The sequence below is a fragment of the Cetorhinus maximus genome, chromosome 24 (assembly GCF_964194155.1).
Source record: "Cetorhinus maximus chromosome 24, sCetMax3.hap1.1, whole genome shotgun sequence".
NCBI classification, from domain to species: Eukaryota; Metazoa; Chordata; class Chondrichthyes; order Lamniformes; family Cetorhinidae; genus Cetorhinus; species Cetorhinus maximus.
In genome coordinates, this window is record NC_135902.1 from 19,780,827 (window position 1) to 19,801,047 (window position 20,221).

The window sequence follows — 20,221 nt, forward strand, 5'->3', positions numbered from 1 at the left end:
GGCTTCCATTTTAAGTCATGCTGAACAAATAGTGTGTGTTTTGGTTGCACCGACGGGCAACTTTGTGGCGAGAATTACCTTGTGTCTTTCTGTATTTTGGATCTAGTTTAAATTCTTTTCTTTCACCAGTTGTAGGGCGCTCGAGGAGCTTCTTAGCTGTCCCTCTCCCCAGTAATTCATCCATCTTTGAGCGAGCAGGGCGCAGTGTCTCTCTAACGCAATAAAGAAACAGGCAGAATCAAAGAGCGCAGGCTAAATGAAAGTCTAAAGAATCTATCACTACTATAATACATACTCAGCAATTCAGTTCACTTATTGGAATCTCAATGCTGCAATGAGTGTCCTGATGCCTGGACTGGAAGTGAGCAGGACTTTCACTCGGAGGTGGGACAGCAGACTACATGTGGCCAGCCAATTAGCTATGCACAATCGAGGGGGCTGGCCAATTGTGCAGCTGGAGCAGATAGGAAGTCGCCAACCCTGCCATTACTTCACAGGGTCAAAGATACGGGCACCATAATTAACAGCATCCAGACAGGCATCCACTCCCTGCAAGTCAGCAGCATTATTCTGCCTGTTCAAGAGGAGGATTTTGAACAGGAATAGCTGCCACCACCCCACCCCCTCTCACTCACCACACTTGGATCCCTGAAGCTGCCGCCGCTCCCTGCCCACCTGTGGATCCTGATCGCCTGCTGTCACTCCATTCAAAAGTGAGCACGTGGTTCAGTGCAAAAAACAGGAGTGGCCCCATGGGAGACCAATGCCACTCTGCAGGCTCTTCTTCAGGCATCTGGGAACAGCAGGAGATCCTGTTTCCAGCGCTGGCAGCAGGACACCCTCCCACCTGATGAAGGTAGCCTGCACCTAGATTGCAACGGAATTAGCAGTGACAGGGTCCACAAGCAATACTGGGTTCAATGCTGCAAAAAAGATCAATGACCTCCTGCGCTCGGTGCATAGCTAAGTGGCATGGTGTAGTCACTGCAAGGTGGCATCAAAACCTGGGTTCCACACAGCTGTCATGAGCTAGGTTTTCTGAGGATTGCCCTGTCATCAAGTAGCCATCCCTGGAGCTGCGCAGGGGGAGAGGAACCAGTTGTGGTACCTGAAAGTGACTGAGAATGCACGAGTCATGAGAGCTTCCTGGGAAGTGAGCACAAATCTGCAGGACTCGTTTTCAGTGGTCACAAACCAGCTGCACACTGATGGAGTGAAACGCCTTTCAGTTTATGAATGCTGCCGGCTGTTCCCAGGGAGCTCTCAGCGCCACACGTGTAATCAATTGCCCCTTATACATGTAGAAATCCAGCCAAGGAGTCAAATCCAACAGCTCTGGCTGTCTGGCTCTCAGGGTCTGTGGAGGATCACACAAAATCACTGGCCCTTTTGCACACGGCATGTGTGTGTGGCTGGCTGGGAGATGCCACACAAATCCCCCATGGGCCCTGGCATGACCCAGTGGGGTAGAAATTCAAGGTTGCAGTGACTTTTAAGGTTACTGGGAAGAGTAGGTCTTTTTTTTAATTCATTTACGGGATGTGGGCATTGCTTACTAGGCCAGCATTTATTGCCCATCCCTAATTGGCCTTCAGACGGTGGTGGTGAGCTGCCTTCTTGAACTGCTGCAGTCCATGTGGTGTAGGTACACCCACAGTGCTGTTTGGGTGAAAGTTCCAGGATTTTGACCCAATGACAGTGAAGGAGCGGCGATATATTTCCAAGTCAGGGTGGTGACTGGCTTGGAGGGGAGCTTCTAGGTGGTGGTGTTCCCATGTATCTGCTGCCCTTGTCCTTCTAGATGGTAGCAGTTGTGGGTTTGGAAGGTGCTCCTAAGGATCCTTGGTGAGGTTTTTCAGAGCATCTTGTAGATGGCACACACTGCTGCCACTGTTCGTCGGTGGTGGAGGAAGTGAATGTTTGTGGAAGGGGTGCCAATCAAGCGGGCTGCTTTGTCCTGGATGGCATCAAGCTTCTTCAGTGTTGTTGTAGCTGCACTCATCTAGGCAAGTGAGGAGTATTCCATCACACTCCTGACTTGTGCCTTGTAGATGGTGGATAGATTTTGGAGAGTCAAGAGGTGAGTTAATCACCGCAGCATTCCTAGCCTCTGACCTGCCTTGTAGCCACAGTATTTATATGGCTAGTCCAGTTCAGTTTCTGGTCAATGGTAACCCCCAGGATGTTGATAGTGGGGGATTCAGCGATGGTAATGCCATTAAATGTCAAGAGATCAGCAACTGTCTGCTATGACATCCTCAGCCATCTTTGACATTGCCTCTCTGACATTTGCAGACAGCTACTCTGCCTGCAGTATATTCGGTTGTGCACTATAGCTCGATGACTCACTGGTCCCTGGTTGCCAACATCCTAATCTGCCTGACCCTCTGTTGCTGCCTCTTGCTGTCCTCCTGGCTGTTGCTGTGCCTGGCCCTGGGCCATCCCTTGCCCCTCTCCTGCTCCTGCCACAGCACCAAAAAGCACTGGGTGCACGAGAGCCATCCTGTCTGCATGAAGTGAACTGCAGACAGAAGGCTGGCAAAGATCGGGTCAGCACTATCTATTTGGCCCTCCTTCCTGACTTGATGACTGTAGGCCAATGAGGAGCACGCTGCTGTGCATCAACCACATCCTGGTCTCCACCCACCCACCGTAGTCACCTCCATTTTCGACTTGATCTCCAGCCACCTCTTTTAGCTGTCGCAGCTGTGTCCCTGGACACTCCCACTCTGATACTAGAGCTGCAAACCATCACCCTGCAGCCTCCCTCAATCATCTTTAATCTTCCCTCCATCACCCTTGACCCACCCTCCATCACTCTAGCCCTGCCATCTATGACCCTCAAGCCACCCATCATCACCCTTGATCAGCTATCAGCAGAGCTGCCTCCCCACCATAACCACTGAACTGGCCCCCACCCCCAACACCATGGGCCTGCCCCCTGTCACCTCAACCTGCCAACTATTATCCCCAACCATCCCTCTGTCACCCCTGAACTGCCCTTGATTATCCTTGGCTCTCCCAACCTCACCATTGACCTGCCTCAATCATGCTTGATCTCCCCTCTATCATGCTTGAGTACCTTCAGTAGAGATTGACCTTCTGTCGTACAGATTCCTCCCTTCGTCCCCCATGGCCCTTCTTAGAGCCACCACGCCCTGACCTCCCTGGACAGCCGCCACCCGAGCTCAATGCAACAACTCAGCCTCCTCTCCCCTGGTCCAACAAAATTCTCTATACATGAAAAGCAGCTCCCACTCCCTCCAAACCCACCAGATATCCTACATCACTTGCTGCACACCACGTTTAACTAATCTAAGGGCACGTGTTTCTCATTTGCCGCTGACTTAATCACATAAGTAAAATTTAATCTGGCAACCAAGTGTTTTAATGAGTGTGCATGACATGTTAATGCATCAAAAATAGGTTCCCACCACTTGCCATCAGGAACCACAATCCGCCTTTAATCAGTCGCCAACTTACGTCCCAACTTTCATCCTACTATCAGGGAGCTGACATTTCGCATCTCGCAAGTTAAGTGCTCCCACCCGCCTTGTTTCCCACTCCAGGGAGCTTCACCAGATTCCACCTAGTATAGCTCTCACTACTGAGTTGAAAATTGACATTCCATTACAGCACTGAAGGACTTTTGGAAGTGCTGTCTTTTTGATGAGATATTAAATCGAGACAGTACTTCAGGTGAACATTAATTCAGAAAGTCATTAAACCAGGGATGCTGACAAAATTGTCTCAAAATGTCTGTAGTAATACACAGGGAAGCTGTTACCCACACCTTCTGCAGACAAAAGGCTGGATTTCATCAAAGGCTGATGGGGCCTATAATTAGCTCCATCAGCTAGTGTGCCAGTTCCCTGTCTTCATAGAGGTGTCAGCTGTGGCTCAGTTCATAGCACCCTCGCCTTTGAATCAGAGGGTTTTGGGTTCATGTCCCACTCCCGGAAACCAAGAACTGTGATTGTATTCGAAAGAGTTGCAACCTGTGACTGTTGATAACTCGAAAGAGTTTCCCTGTCTTCATAGAGGTGTCAGCTGTGGCTCAGTTCATAGCACCCTCGCCTTTGAATCAGAGGGTTGTGGGTTCATGTCCCACTCCCGGAAACCAAGAACTGTGATTGTACTCGAAAGAGTTGCAATCTGTGACTGTTGATAACTCGACAGAGTTTCCCTGTCTTCATCGCATCTCTGGTCATTTTTGCAGAAGCAGGGTCAGGGCCAGCAGGACTACCCAGCTGCTCAGGGTGGGTGGCCAATTAGGCTTGTTAAGGAATTAATTGAGGCTAATTAAGGGAGGCTGACTGGGAAGTACTTGAGTAACTTGTGTTGAGGCCTGTGACTAATAAGTGTCTGACTACACACTATTGAACCAGTCAACAATCTCCCCAGTACACACTTACTCCTCCACTTTCTTCCCTTCCTTTGGTGTTTTCAGACTGTCGCCAAACCCAAGTGCATCCATAAGGTCATCTCCTTCATCATCAAAGAACAATTCATCCTTCCTCTTTGTAGTGGCCATGCCTGGAACAAAAGCAGAGCTGGAGGGCACTGTGAGAAGCATACACAAATATTCACATGTTTAGGAGAAGTCTGTGACTGAAGAACTTTTCAAATTCTCTGATCCTTTGGACTGAGCTCACCTGTACCCAATGTTGGACATTCTTTCAAATAAGCCCCCTCATCATTGTACCAGCCCAGAGCAGTACGGCATTAAGCAGTCACAGATTTGTAAATCTAGAGCACGCAGAAAGAAGAGTATTCCACTCTAACACTTTGGGTATTGCAGTCATTGCAGTCCTAGGTCAAAACTGAACTAAAGAAAGAGCTTGCTTTTGTATAGCAACATAAGTCTTCTATAGACCCAAGGTCTTCACAGCCAATGGAGTGCTTTTGAAAAGTAGGGAAATCTGCCAGCCGCTTTGTAAATGGCAAGCTGAAAATGACAAACAGCCAATTAATCTGCTTTTGGCAATGCTGGTTGAGGGATAATATTGGCAAGGACACCAGGGGAACATTCTGTTCCTCTTCAAATAATGTCTGGGAGGAATTGAGACTTCTGGATTTTTCACATCCACTTAAAAAGGCAGATGGGGGCTTTGACTTAATGTCGCACCCCAATCCTGTCTTTCAAATTAAAGTGTCCCAATTCACATTCTTCACCCTGGTAACATGAAAATTTACAAGACGTTGAAAGAGAAAGTCTGCATAAATTAAGGCAGTTTGTGGACACTAGTTTGAGGGTTTGAATTATCTGATCCTGTACCCAGATCAAGCAGAAAAATAAAACACATGAAAACAAGATGGCATTGCAAATGGAAAGCTGACCACAAGTTATTTTCAGTCACTCTTCTGTCCTGCCTGCGAAACTGACTGCCAACCAGGCCCACAGATATACAACGCGTCCCATATCAGCATGGGTCCCAAAACCAAGGGGAGCAAACTCCATTAAGATTTGCTTAAAGAACCCCCCTGGGAGATTACTGGATCTTTTCAGAACCTAATATTCTATGCCTTCAAGACGCTCCTTAAAACCTACCTATTTGACTAAGCTTTTCATCACCTGTTCTAATGTCTCTTTTTCTGATGTAGTGTCAATTTTTGACTAATTATACTCCTGTGAAGTGCCTTTTGGGAGCATGATAATTGATCTGGAGGCTCAATGGCCCTTCTCTGCTTTGCGGGTAGTCTTCTTGAATCGCTTTGTATGAATACTTTGTGAAAAGTTAACAGATACAAGGATGAAAAGACACGCTCTGAGAGAAAGCATTAAATGCATGATCTGAATGACCAGCTAAAGATAGAAGTACTCATTGGTACTTTGAACATCGGTAGAACCAAAGACATAGATTTACCAGAGAAAGGATCAGCTGAGAGGTCTGGGTGCAGATTGGGTCCAATTTACTGTTTCAGCCCATAAAATTTATTTTGGGATAAAATAATAAACCAATTAAATCAGTAACTTGTAAACCAACATGATGGTCAACCAAGGCCCGTTTGAAGCTGCCAGTTGAGTGAAGAATACCATTATGTCCAGGAAAACAAGCTTTATCTACTGACAGGTAAACTGAAAGCCACAAGGGCTATCCACACTGTAAGTATATGTGTACCAGGTGGAATACCGAGCACTCTCAATATCAAAAAATGCCTTAAAAGGGTATCCACAATTCTCCAAGTTGGTAACCTGGCATTTTTCATTTTGCCAAAATGAAGAGTGTTTTTGTCAGAGTGCACGTTTCCTCAATACCTTTCTCCTCTTTTTTGCACGTCTGCAGATCAACACTTGAAAGGTTCGGTTTCTGTCCAGGCACCACTGCTTTCTTTGGTTCCTTTTCTTCATCAGATAGGATTCCTGCCAATGGATCATCTATATCTAGAAAGGAGATAGGAACACTACTTAAAGAGAAAACCTTATTACAACAATCACTTCAGAGTACGTTTGGCAGAACGCATTACTGGAATTGTTTGGAACAGCCTCTGACTGCACTGGTTACCCAAATACAGCACACTGCTAGGAATAAGGCAATCTCCAGTCGACAGGCACACAGAAGCACAGGAATAACAGTAAGTTTCTCAGTGTTTATATTGTTAGACATGCATCACTAATGCAAAGTCCAAATTCAGTTTCAGATTCTGTCTACCTTCCTCCTTCCTCTGATAATGCTAGCTCTACGGTTCCAAGCACACTTGCCTGATTGGCTCAGTTACACACCCAGGGGAGTCCCAGTTTTAAACTCAGAAGGAAAACAGTGTGTTAAAATATAAGCCATCACTAAAGCTTATTTGGGAATAACATTTATGAAAACATTTTCAACCTAATACTGGAAGAAATAGCTATGCAACAGTGGACAAAGAGACAAGGAGCACACATGCATAATACTGGGAGATGGGAAGTAGAAACATTTAACAGAGATAGCATCAGAGTGAAATTTGCTCCTGATAATGTAGTCGTTTCTTTTATCCCAAAAATTGGAATTATCAGATCATTTGAACTGGGCATCATTGAAATAAAGCGAATAGACTGTACATTTCAGAAATCAGTTCTCACAAACCAGTGTTATCAGGTCAGGTTAGAGGAAATACATTGAGGAATTGGTCCTAGGCTTTGGGGAAAGAGTTAAGGATTGCAGAGAGAGACATTTGCAATGGAACACCACCAAAGAGTTTTCAATCTGGGAGGAATTGAGACTTCTAGACAGCCTAGTTGCAACTGGAAGAACAAGGAAAGAGCAGGCTTCCTGTTTGACAGTGTGTTTACCTTGCTTAGTAGCTTTCAAACCAACATCCTCCTCATCTGAAGTTTTGTGCAGAAACAAACATGCAGAAAAGATTTTATTTTGATGAGCTAAGCATGATCAATTCCAACTGAGGTCAACAAGATCCTCAAGACATTTCCTGACAACAGAGGTTCTACAGCGCAATCACATTCAATACATGATTACTGGCTTGTAACATTCATGACCCCATTCTGTTGCAACAAAACAGCATGGAGCTAAATGTGACTGTGTGATAGTGTAAAATGAGTGATAGCAAATCAGCAGCACCCTGCAAGTCAACAAAAATAAAAATGGAAGAAATGTAAAATAGGCTGCCCATTCACTACCGTCCATTTTACACTATCACACAAAGTTACATTTACCCTTCTGAAGCTTTAGCCACTATTTTCATGGTGATTTTTCAGTATGAAAGAACTGCCATCCAGAACATAGGTTTTCCATAAATCTAAATGTTTTTCCTATGTCCTGACCATAGTCAATCAGGTTTCTAAGTGTCAATTATCTCTAATATATTATCAATCAATGAAAAGAAAATCTGACTGAAAGACCACTCCAAAAACCTTTCATTAGTTCAGCAAACAGAAGGGACCATAAATATTACATTTTTTACCCATGATTTTAAGATGATGTGATTTACTTCTTCACCAAAACTCTAATAGCTTTGGCATCCATTTTAGACATGTAGGTAAACAGCCAGTGTTTAAAATGGTGGCTTAAATGAAGATTAAGACAATACTATTAACTCACTATTTTGTTCACATAAACTCATCTGTATTTTAGACAAAAAAAATGTTTCTGCCTTATATAAACAGATTTGTGCTGTGGTCACTGCATGCATCAAAAACTCACCATCAAATGTGAACTTCTTGTATTGGCACCTTGAGGTTGTAGGGGCAGAGTGACAGTTCTCATCTTCACCAGCCACATCTGAGGAGATGAGCACATCATTAATGTGACTCTTTAGACTTTCCATCTATAAGGGTATAGCAAGTGATTTGGTGCAGCTTACCAAGTATCACCACATGAGCCCTCTCCTCTAATCACCTTGCCCAACATCACTGGTTGCCCGATAAGCTCTTCTTTGTGACCCACAAGCTTCCCACACCAATTGAAAAACAAAGAGACTGTTTGAAACCCAACCGTCTGAGTTACGATTGTCAGTCATACTGCCTTTTCTTTCTCCGTGTTACCCACCTCCCGCCCGCCCCATCTCCAATAATTAATAAACAAAAAAATTCAAAGAAAATCAAAAAACTTTTTATATTGCTGCTATGATTTTTCTCCCATGTTGCTTTCATAAGTACCCAGGAGATTAATCTTTAATTCTTGGAGACTCCAGAGCAATCCTGGACAGTTGGCAATCCTAGCGCAGTATGATCCTTTTGAGAAATCCTGCTAATCTCTGTACTTTGAGTGCACCATGGTTTGCTGTCCAAATATTGCCATTTTGCGCAAAACCTTAGGGGAACATTGAAAATGCCAGCTCCTTTGATAGCAAATCACCTGGTCTACTCAGATCTATTTTCAAGTTACTTCAAATGATAATTTAGCCTGAATTAGAACTGCTACTGTCATAAATGCTTTAATCATAGAAAATGCCTCATTATTTCACTAATATCCTTTAGGGAAGGAAATCTGTTGTCCTTATCTGATTTGGCCTACCTGTGACTCTAGACCCACCAGCAATGTGACTGACTCTTAAATGCCATCTGAACAAGGGCAATTAAGGATGGGCAATAAATGCTGGCCTAGCCAGTGATGCCCACATCCCATGAACGAATAAAAACAAATCTTCAAGGACTAAGAACATTCAAATCAACCAACTGCAAGTTTTCCACAAAGTCTGCCTGTAAAGTAGTGCAAGAGTCATCGATTGTTTCACAGACCAGTGCTGAGGGGCCAACTGTATAACCCAGACATCATTTCAAGGACTCCCACATCTATCCTTTTCTCTTGAACCATTGACATTTAACCTTTTGGCAGAATTCCTCTATTGTTTTTTTTGTCGGGTGTGTGAGAGAGTTAGAGTATTTAGAAAGAGTAATTATTATTCTTTCATATTTGATGATTGCTGAAAAATAACATTTTGTTGAAGCATTTTGTCTTGCACTCATCAAAACAATCACGACAGTACCAATGTCAGAGGAAGCAACAACTTTATACTGTATGAGAAGAGAGTGCTGATTGGTAAGCAATTGGACTCTGATTGGTAGAGGCATTACCATGGAGAATGCACCAGTTAATGTTGACTGATAGTTAACTGCCAAGCATTGTTTGAACTTTAAACCAGGCAGCTTGACTCTGGTCAAGGCATTGCCCTGGGGAATGAACCAGCAAATGGCTATCACTTATTTTGTTTAGCTGAAACAGGCACAATGTGTGTACATGTTCTTTCTGTCCGCAAGGAACAGGGCCCTGTCTATTAATATGTATAGATTCCAGGACACGCAAATGCCCCACACTGCAAGCCCGACTGACGATCTTAGATTGTTGTCAGCATAATTTTTAGCACACTGAGGGTTATTTAGTAAATGTTGACCAATCACAGAATCACATCTAATGTTGGACACTATGCTTTGAGTTTTGCAAGCACGGGCTGGTTGGGTACGGTCTGTACCTTGCCCATTGCGAACAGCAGCTGGGACATGCTGTTTGATACGATCCGCCAGTCTTTGCGGCATAAAACCTACATACCTAGCATCACACTGGCACTGAAATTCATACACCACATTGCTCATTTATCTGATAGGTAGAACGTCTTTTTGGCCTGACGGCAGCATCCTGTTAGTGGCAGTGTAATTTAACTAGCTTCACCAGTTGCTCAAATTTTTGAGATACCTTGCCTTGCCTTGCCAGGGTAACCGAAGGTAGACTGGGAACTTTTCCATGCCGAAAGTGACGGCCTTAGGCCTGTTTATGAGTATGCATGATATACAGCGTGAAATAATCTGATCAGGGTAGCCATTATCCCCCAGGGTGTCTTTGATGCACCCTATTTCGGCATCAAGCATGCATGGTGAGCAAATTATGTGGGACTTTCATATTCCATGCTGTATGTTAATAAGTTTTGCCTTCTACTTGACAACTCTGGTTTTATAATAAACTAATAATTTTGTTGTTTATTGAAGAAACTGGGCATTGAGTGGTCATTCTGAGATTCATAGGTAAAGCACATATTTGGCCATATAGCTAGCTGGAGAAACCATTTAAATATATGTTGTGACCCGTGGAGTAGTGGAATTGGCGACAGACTGTGCACTCTTCCCATCTCAGTCGTAACACTACCATAACAGATGACACGTTATTTGAAATCAAGAATGGGATACAAGTTTAGCAGATGGTATACAACTGAGATGCAGCAAGGGATCATAATTTTCTGGTTAAAAGCTTTTGATTTTTATGTTCTTTGAGGTAGGGGGTGTTACTGCTGGGAAATGGAGTTAACCCCCATGTCCTGGCAAATAATTGCCTCTCAACCAACGTCACTAAAACAGATTATCTGCTCGTTATTGTTTTTGGTGCTTTTGGGTGCTAGCCATGTTGCAAATTGACTGCCTTGTTTTCTATATTACAACATTGACTAAACTTCTTAAGTACTTAATTGGGTGTAAAAATGTTTTGGGATTTCAAGAGGTTGTGAAAGGTACTATAAAAATTCAGAAATTCTTGTTTATTGATCTTTATTAGAATCAACACCTCTGCAATTTCCCCACATGATGACATGATTTTCACCCTGTCAGTCAGCAGCAGAGGCCAACCTCATTCAAAAAAAGCAACGTTCAGAAACCCCATTCACCCCAAAGAAACCCATTGCTCCAGCACCCAGGGCCAGATTTTCATCATGGAAGCAGGAATCAGGAATTTTCCTGACATGCAATCTCGTCTCTGTCCCACCATTGGGATTTTCATCCAGCACAGGCAGGGAAAGCCTGGAGGCAGGCCTCCCACAAGGGGCCCAAATTATAAGACTGTCCTCCGCTCGCAGGGGCATCAGTCCAATTCTGCAGATTAGTGTAAAGGTCTCCTAACCCTCACCTTACACCCACTAACCACCACACCCAAACCCATCGCACTCTCCCAATATCCACTATAAACAGAAGTCACAAGCTTGGTAATAACATCTGGAAGTCATTGAAAAGCTCATAAATCTGTCAAAATAAACAAGCTCACATTCCCCCTGGATAGCTATGTAAAAATACCCTGCAATACAGAATCCATTAATGCCTTTGAAGACAGCCAAAAGCTCAAATATCTGTCAAAGCTTTCACACAATCAAACAGGTGACCATAATGTTCTTTAAAGAATGGGTGAAAGCTATGGGGAGAGTTTAAACAATTAGCCCTGGAACTGACACTGGATAGATTTTCAATATTGTACAATGCAAAATAGCACTTTATCCAGTAGACAACCTATTCTAATGCATCTAAACATTTCTTCACTTTTACAATGTTGTTCTTTCACTTGACAGCTTGCCAGTTGTCAGAAGTAACAACCTGGTAACCACATTATTTAATGGCCATTTACCTTTGCAAATCACAGAGCTATCATAACCCACTTTAACAAACAAGCCCCTTATATCCATAACACCCTCCCACCTCCCCACCCCAACCCCACCCCAACGACGCCATACACACTTCCAGAATGGTGCTGGCAGCTTCTAAACAACAGCATGCAGGGATCCCAGCCTGCTCTGTTTTTCGCTCTGCTGAGAACAGGTGGAGAAGGAAATGGGGGCCATACCTCCAGATCTGTGCTCCGGTGCCATTTTTTCCTCCTACCCAGCTCAGGACCCCAAAGCCTTATACAGGAGGTCAGGTGACTTTAACAACAAAGAATATATCATGGAATGGACAATGTATTATTCCACTTCTAAGATCTGTGTTTAAATTGGTCTGTTCCTTTAAAGCCACAAAGCTGAAGTGCTTTAAGTCAGTACATCCTGAGGTCAAATTGGGGTTAATTGCTGTTTGTGAAAAAAGTATGTAGACTAGACGGTGCTTGTAAATTCCAGGGTAAGGTCAGAAGAAACCAACACAAAATAAGCTCCCCTTCCCTTTACACTGTAGAGATTCCCATACAGGATAGGGATTAAGCGTGCCAGTCTGCTCTCAAATGCCTTCCATACACCAGCCACGTCAGATCTACTACTTTAGTTCTGTCTTCACGGAGGAAGACACAAATAACTTCCCAGAAATACTAGGGAACCAAGGGTCTCGTGAGGAGGAAGAGTTGAAGGAAATTAGTATTACTAAAAAAAAAGATGCTGGAGAAATTAATGGGACTGAAAGCCGATAAATCCCCAGGGCCTGATAATCTACATCCCAGGGTACTAAAGGAGGCGGCCATGAAAATAGTTGGTTGCCACCTTCCAAAATTCTGTAGGTTCTGGAACAGTCTCGGCAGATTGGAAGGTGGCAAATGTAACCCCACTATTTAAAAAAAAAAGGGAAGGGAAAAACAGGGAATTACAGACCAATTAGCCTAACATCAGTAGTAGGAAAAATACTACAGCCTATTATAAAGGGCGTGATAACAGGAAACTTAGAAAATATCAACAGGATTAGACAAAGTCAACATGGATTTATGAAAGGGAAATCACGTTTGACAAACCTACAGGAGTTTTTTGAGGGCATAACTAGCAGAATAGATAAAGGAGAACCAGTGGATGTGGTGTATTTGGACTTTCAGAAAGCTTTTGATAAAGTCCCACATAAGAGGTTAGTGTGCAAAATTAAAGGACATGGGATTGGGGGTAATATAATGGCATGGATTGAGAATTGGTGAGCAGACAGGAAACAGAGAATAGGAATAAATGGGTCTTTTCTGGGACAGCGGGCTGTGACTAGTGGGATACTGGAGGGATCAGTGCTTGGGCCCCAGCTATTCACAATATATATCAATGATTTGGATGCAGGAACCAAATGTAATATTTAAAAGTTTGCTGATGACACAAAACTAGGTGGGAATGTGTGTGGTGAGGAGGATGTTAAGAGGCTTCAAGGCAATTTGGTCAAGTTGAGTGAGTGGACAAATACATGGCAGATGCAGTATAACGTGGATAAGTGTGAAGTTATCCACTTTGGTAGGAAAAACAGAATGGCAGAGTATTATTTAAATAATGATAGATTGGGAAATGTTGATATACAAAAGGACCTGAGTGTCCCTGGGTATTACCTCCAATCCCAAGTGCTTTAATTTTGCACACTAACCTCTTATGTGGGACTTTATCAAAAGCTTTCTGAAAATCCAAATACACCACATCCACTGGTTCTTCCTTATCTATCTTATCCTGAAAGCAAGCATGCAGGTGCAGCAAGCAGTTAAGAAGGCAAATGGTATGCGAGAGAACTTGAGTACAAGAGCAAGTATGTATTACTGCAGTTATACAGGGCCTTGGTGAAACCACACCTGGAGTATTATGTGCAGTTTTGGTTTCCTTATCTAAGAAAGGATATACTTGCCATAGAGGGAGTGTAGCGAAGGTTCACTAAGACTGATTCTTGGGATGGCAGGATTGTTGTATGAGGAGAGATTGGACCGACTAGGCCTGTGTTCACTAGAGTTTAGAAGGATGAGAGGGGAACTCATTGAAGCGTATAAAATTCTGACAGGGATGGACAGACTGGGTGCAGAGATGATATTTCCTCTGGCTGGGGGGGTCTAGAACAAGGGGTCACAATCTCAGGATACAGAGTAGGCCATCTGGGACTGAGATGAGGAGAAACTTCTTCATTCAGAGGGTGGTAAACCTGTGGAATTTTCTACCAATTAGGGCTGTGGAGGCCAAGTTACTGAAAATATTTAAGAAGGAAATAGATTTCTAGACTACAAAGGTGTCAAAGGGTATGGGGAGAGAGCAGGAGTATGGCGTTGAGATAGAGGATTAGTCATGATCATACTGAATGGCAGAGCAGGCTCGACTGGCCAAATGACCTACTTCAGCTTTTATTTTTCTAAGTTTCGAACTGCAGCCAGTTTTTTATCCAAGACAGGGAAGGAATCCAGAGGGAAGGCAGCAATAAACCATTTGCCAAAGAAAGGCACTCCTTTAAAGACTGTGTTCGAAGGCACTTCACCTTGTATGGGTGGCTTTCTGAAATTAACCCCCGTGCACACTTGTTTACACAACTCTCCTCTAATTGGACAGTTATTTGTACACAGAACTCCTGTATTCTGTTGAAGGGCTCCACCTGAAACATGAACCTGCTTTGCTTGTTAAGGTTCTAACTGCAGTGTTGCATATTTTCTCATTTTTGTTTTGTTCCTTATAGTTACCCTTTGCTGCTGCTGGTTTTTGTGTGGTTCTGGAGGATTCTAATGTGGAGCTTTCTGTCCCAGCAATCTTTCCAGTAGGTTGACTCGGAACAGAATGCAGCTTCTTCCTTTTTCCAAAGAGGTCGGCGTCCATATCATCGATATCCTGCATACAGAAAACACAGGAAAAGAAAATAAAGTAAAAGAAGCAATTTGGCAAATTGGATCCAAAATTGGCTTAGTGGCAGGAGGCAGAGGGTGATGGTCAAAGGTTATTTTTGCGATCGGAAGCCTGTGACGAGTGGTATTCCGCAGGGATCGGTGCTGGGACCCTTGCAGTTTGTAGTGTACATTAGCGATTTAGACGTGAATATAGGAGGTATGATTAGTAAGTTTGCAGATGACACAAAAATTGGTGGTGTCGTAAATAGTGAGAAAGAAAACCTTAGATTACAGGGCAATATAGATGAGCTGGTAAGATGGGCAGAAGTAGAGGAAAATGGAATTTAATTCTGAGAAATGTGAGGTGATGCATTTTGGGAGGACTAACACAGCAAGGCAATACACAATGAATAGTAGGATACTAGGAGGTACAGAGGAACAAAGGGACCTTAGTGTACATGTCCATAGGTCTCTGAAGGCAGTAGCACAGGCACATGGGATACTTGCCTTTAATAGCCGAGGCATAGAATATAAGAGCAGGGAGGTTATGTTGGAGCTGTATAAAAGCTATTTAGGCCACAGCTGGAGTACTGTGTGCAGTTCCGGTCGCCACACTATTGGAAGGATGTGACCACACTGGAGAGGGTGCAGAGGAGATTCACCAGGTTGTTGCCAGGGCTGGAGCATTTCAGCTATGAAGCGGGACTGGATAGGTTAGGGTTGTTTGCCTTAGAGCAGAGAAAGCTGAGGGGGAACCTGAAAGAGGTATACAAAATTGTGAGGAGCATAGATAGGAAGAAACCTTTCCATTTAGCGGCGGTATCAATAACCAGGGGGCATAGATTTAAGGTAATGGGCAGGAGGCTTAGAGGGGATTTGAGGAAAATTTTTTTCACTCAGAAAGTGGTTGGAATCTGGAACACAATCCCTGAGGGGGTGGTAGAGGCAGGAACCCTCACAACATTTAAGAAGTTTTAAATGAGCACTTGAAACGACAGAGCATACAGGGCTAAGGGCCAAGTGCTGGAAAATGGCATTAGGATAGATAGGTACTTAATGGCCAGCACTGACACGATGGGCCGAAGGGCCTGTTTCTGTGCTGTATAGCTCTATGACTCTAAATCTGGTGCTTGTAGGAGTGGAATAGCAACCCAGAGGTTGTGAGTTCAAACGGTATTATGGCCAAGCATACTGAATTCAATAAATCTGGTAATGTGTGAACTTGCAGCAGAAAAAAGACCATGCAAGCTGCAACCCTACCTGGTCTTGCCTAGATGTGATTCCAATCGCACACCTTGTGGTTGATTCTTAATGGGGATGGACAATAAATTACTGCTTTGTCTGTGTCACACATATCCAAAGGACAAATGAAGAAAAAAATTTACATCCCTGTAAAGCCACAAAAGAGCCAGCCACATTTCCACCAAGAAAATGCAGCATTCTCTTCCAAGTTCTTTGTTTCCTCTACCTAAGGCATTGATTCCTGACCAGGATTCCATTCAGTTCACTTCAGAAACCGCATGGAACTTTTCATTGGCATCCTACTGTGCTGTAAAATTAATCTGACCCATCGTGCCTGTGCCAGCTCTTGAAAACAGGTATCAAATATAATATACGATACATAATATATATATTGTAATTATATATATTATAATAGCTGCCAAATGTCAATATTAAAAAGGTACAAACTTCCTCAGCAGGGAGGAGATTACAGAAGGAATAGTGGTTGATGATGTCATTTCAATGAAAACTTCTGAAATTAGAATTATTAATAGCTCCACAATCAAAGGCAGAATTAAATTGAAGAGAAATGGATTCATATTCAGAAAATACAAATCGCCTTTTGGTGGCAAGATTTTGTACAAGAATCCAGAACCCATTTAAAATCAGAAATAAAAGCAGAAATTGCTGGAAGTGTTCGCCAGTTCCACAGCATCAGGGGAAAAAAGGACGGGCTGCAAACAACAGCAACTACTGACACTGCACTTTTAAATTAGCGAACCTGTGCAAAACGCTTCATGAAGTGGAGATGGGATACTGGGCACTGAACAGGAACTGAGAAATGAAGTAAAGAGAATTAAAGAGATAGCCTACAAAGATTTTTGAAGGTGGGGTAAGGTGTAGCAAGGGCGACAGGTATAAGGGCAGGGCCACAATGGATGAAGGCTCTACCATCAATGGTGGTGATAGGTTCAATGCACTATCACCTAGGGATGGATTTTTGCAGCTTTGGAAAGACAACGTGGACCTTTAAAAATGGCAGGCAGGACCTAGATGTGGAAGTCCTGCCCCTATTCGCAGCTGATACCATTATCACTGATGGGGGAAAAGGGGGCACGACATTAATCACACAGGCACGAAATACGAATCTGCTGGGCTACTTGAAAATAGTTGTGAGTTTAAACAGACGCAATTTTCCCTGCTCCAAGTGTGCTACCCATAGTGTGGCAGTCACAGATTTATGGTGGCGGCATAAATGCTTCTGAAGGCCTCATAAAAGGTGTGTATCCTTTGTGCAGAACTCTACAGTGTAACATTTTAAATACAGAAGCCTACTTCAGAGATAGAGGTTGGTGGCAGACCACAAGGGAGGGAGGAGTGGGGGTTGTGATGGAGGACAGATCTGTGTGGTCCCTCAGATTATTTCTTGCTTTGGGCAACTAAGTGACTGCCAGGCTCATTGCCTGAAGATAAAAACAAAAAGCCAAAAGCTACTGCGGATGCCGGAAATCCAAAACAAAAACAGAATTACCTGGAAAAACTCAGCAGGTCTGGCAGCATCGGTGGAGAAGAAAACAGTTGACGTTTTGAGTCCTCATGACCCTTCGGCAGAACTGAAGTATAGTTAGGAGAGAGGTGAAATATAAGCTGGTCTAAGGTGGGGGGCGGGGGGAGAGAGAAGTTGAGGGTGGGGTGGTTGTGGGGACAAGCAAGCAGTGATAGGAGCAGATAATCAAAAGATGTCACAGACAAAAGGATCAAAGAGGTGTTGAAGGTGGTGATATTATCTAAGAAAAGTGCTAATTAAGAATGGATGGCAGGATACTCAAGGTACAGCTCTAGTGGGGGTGGGGTGGAAAGACTAACAAAGTATTAGTTGTAGATTTAAAAATAATGGAAATAGGTGGGAAAAGAAGAATCTATATAAATTATTGAAAAAAAAGGGGAGGGGGAAGAAACGGGGTGGGGATGGGAGGAGGGGGAGTTTAAGATCTAAAGTTGTTGAATTCAATATTCAGCCCGGAAGGCTGTAAAGTGCCTAGTCGGAAGATGAGGTGCTGTTCCTCCAGTTTGCGTTGGGCTTCACTAGAACAATGCAGCAAGCCAAGCACAGACATGTGGGCAAGAGAACAGGGTGGAGTGTTAAAATGACAAGCGACAGGGAGGTTTGGGTCTTTCTTGCGGACAGACCGCAGGTGTTCTGCAAAGCGGTCGCCCAGTTTGCGTTTGGTCTCTCCAATGTAGAGGAGACCGCATTGGGAGCAACGAATGCAGTAGACTAAGTTAGGGGAAATGCAAGTGAAATGCTGCTTCACTTGAAAGGAGTGTTTGGGCCCTTGGACGGTGAGGAGAGAGGAAGTGAAGGGGCAGGTGTTGCATCTTCTGCGTGGGCATGGGGAGGTGCCACAGGTGGGGGTTGAGGAGTAGGGGGTGATGGAGGAGTGGACCAGGGTGTCCCGGAGGGAACGATCCCTACGGAATGCCGCCGGGGGGGGTGAAGGGAAGATGTGTTTGGTGGTGGCATCATGCTGGAGTTCGCCCAAACTCGGACGGCCCGCTTCTACCTCCTACCCAAAATCCACAAACAGAACTGTCCTGGCAGACCGATCGTGTCAGCCTGTTCCTGCCCCACAGAACTCATTTCTCGTTATCTTGACTCCCTTCTCTCTCCCCTTGTCCAGTCCCTTCCCACCTACATCCGTGATTCCTCTGACACCTTACGTCACATCAACAATTTCAAGTTCCCTGGCCCCAACCGCTTCCTCTTCACCATGGATGTCCAATCCCTCTACACCTCCATCCCCCACTGGGATGGTCTGAGGGCCATTAGCTTCTTCCTTGAACAGAGGCCCGAACAATCCCCATCCACCACTACTCTCCTCCGTCTGGCTGAACTTGTTCTCACACTGAACAATTTCTCCTTTAACTACTCTCACTTCCTCCAAATAAAAGGTGTGGCTATGGGTACCCGCATGGGCCCCAGCTATGCCTGTCTCTTTATGGGGTATGTGGAACATTCCTTGTTCCAGTCCTACTCCGGCCCCCTCCCACAACTCTTTCTCCGGTACATCGATGATTACTTCGGTGCTGCTTCATGCTCTCGTCGGGACCTGGAAAAATTTATTAACTTTGCTTCCAATCTCCACCCCTCCATCATTTTCACATGGTCCATCTCTGACACTTCTCTTCCCTTCCTTGACCTCTCTGTCTCAATTTCTGATGATAGACTGTCCACCAATATCCATTACAAGCCTACCGACTCCCACAGCTACCTCGACTACAGCTCCTCACACCCCGCTTCCTGTAAGGACTCCATCCCATTCTCTCAGTTCCTTCGCCTCCGTCGCATCTGTTCTGATGATGCTACCTTCAAAAACAGCTCCTCTGACATGTCCTCCTTCTTCCTTAACCGAGGTTTTCCACCCACGGTCGTTGACAGGGCCCTCAACCGTGTCCAGCCCATATCCCGCGCATCCGCCCTCACACCTTCTCCTCCCTCCCAGAAACATGATAGGGTCCCCCTTGTCCTCACTTATCACCCCACCAGCCTCCGCATTCAAAGGATCATCCTCCGCCATTTCCGCCAACTCCAGCATGATGCCACCACCAAACACATCTTCCCTTCACCCCCCCTGGCGGCATTCCATAGGGATCGTTCCCTCCGGGACACCCTGGTCCACTCCTCCATCACCCCCTATTCCTCAACCCCCACCTATGCCACCTCCCCATGCCCACGCAGAAGATGCAACACCTGCCCCTTCACTTCCTCTCTCCTCACCGTCCAAGGGCCCAAACACTCCTTTCAAGTGAAGCAGCATTTCACTTGCATTTCCCCTAACTTAGTCTACTGCATTCGTTGCTCCCAATGCGGTCTCCTCTACATTGGAGAGACCAAACGCAAACTGGGCGACCGCTTTGCAGAACACCTGCGGTCTGTCCGCAAGAAAGACCCAAACCTCCCTGTCGCTTGTCATTTTAACACTCCACCCTGTTCTCTTGCCCACATGTCTGTGCTTGGCTTGCTGCATTGTTCTAGTGAAGCCCAACGCAAACTGGAGGAACAGCACCTCATCTTCCGACTAGGCACTTTACAGCCTTCCGGGCTGAATATTGAATTCAACAACTTTAGATCTTAAACTCCCCCTCCTCCCATCCCCACCCCGTTTCTTCCCCCTCCCCTTTTTTTTCAATAATTTATATAGATTCTTCTTTTCCCACCTATTTCCATTATTTTTAAATCTACAACTAATACTTTGTTAGTCTTTCCACCCCACCCCCACTAGAGCTGTACCTTG

General features: G+C 44.6%; 1 protein-coding gene across 4 annotated transcripts in view; it reads right to left on the bottom strand.

Moving 5' to 3' along the window:
• Positions 1-20,221, bottom strand: part of fbf1 (Fas binding factor 1) — a 127,445-nt gene that overhangs the window by 81,385 nt on the left and 25,839 nt on the right. For all 4 annotated transcript variants that reach the window (XM_078570802.1, XM_078570800.1, XM_078570799.1 and 1 more), the window contains 5 exons: positions 14,565-14,709; positions 8,139-8,216; positions 6,260-6,385; positions 4,416-4,536; positions 79-212 (listed from right to left, as the gene is read on the bottom strand). In XM_078570802.1, the coding sequence (XP_078426928.1) occupies positions 79-212; positions 4,416-4,536; positions 6,260-6,385; positions 8,139-8,216; positions 14,565-14,709 (604 nt within the window). The remainder of the gene's footprint in view (positions 1-78; positions 213-4,415; positions 4,537-6,259; positions 6,386-8,138; positions 8,217-14,564; positions 14,710-20,221) is intronic.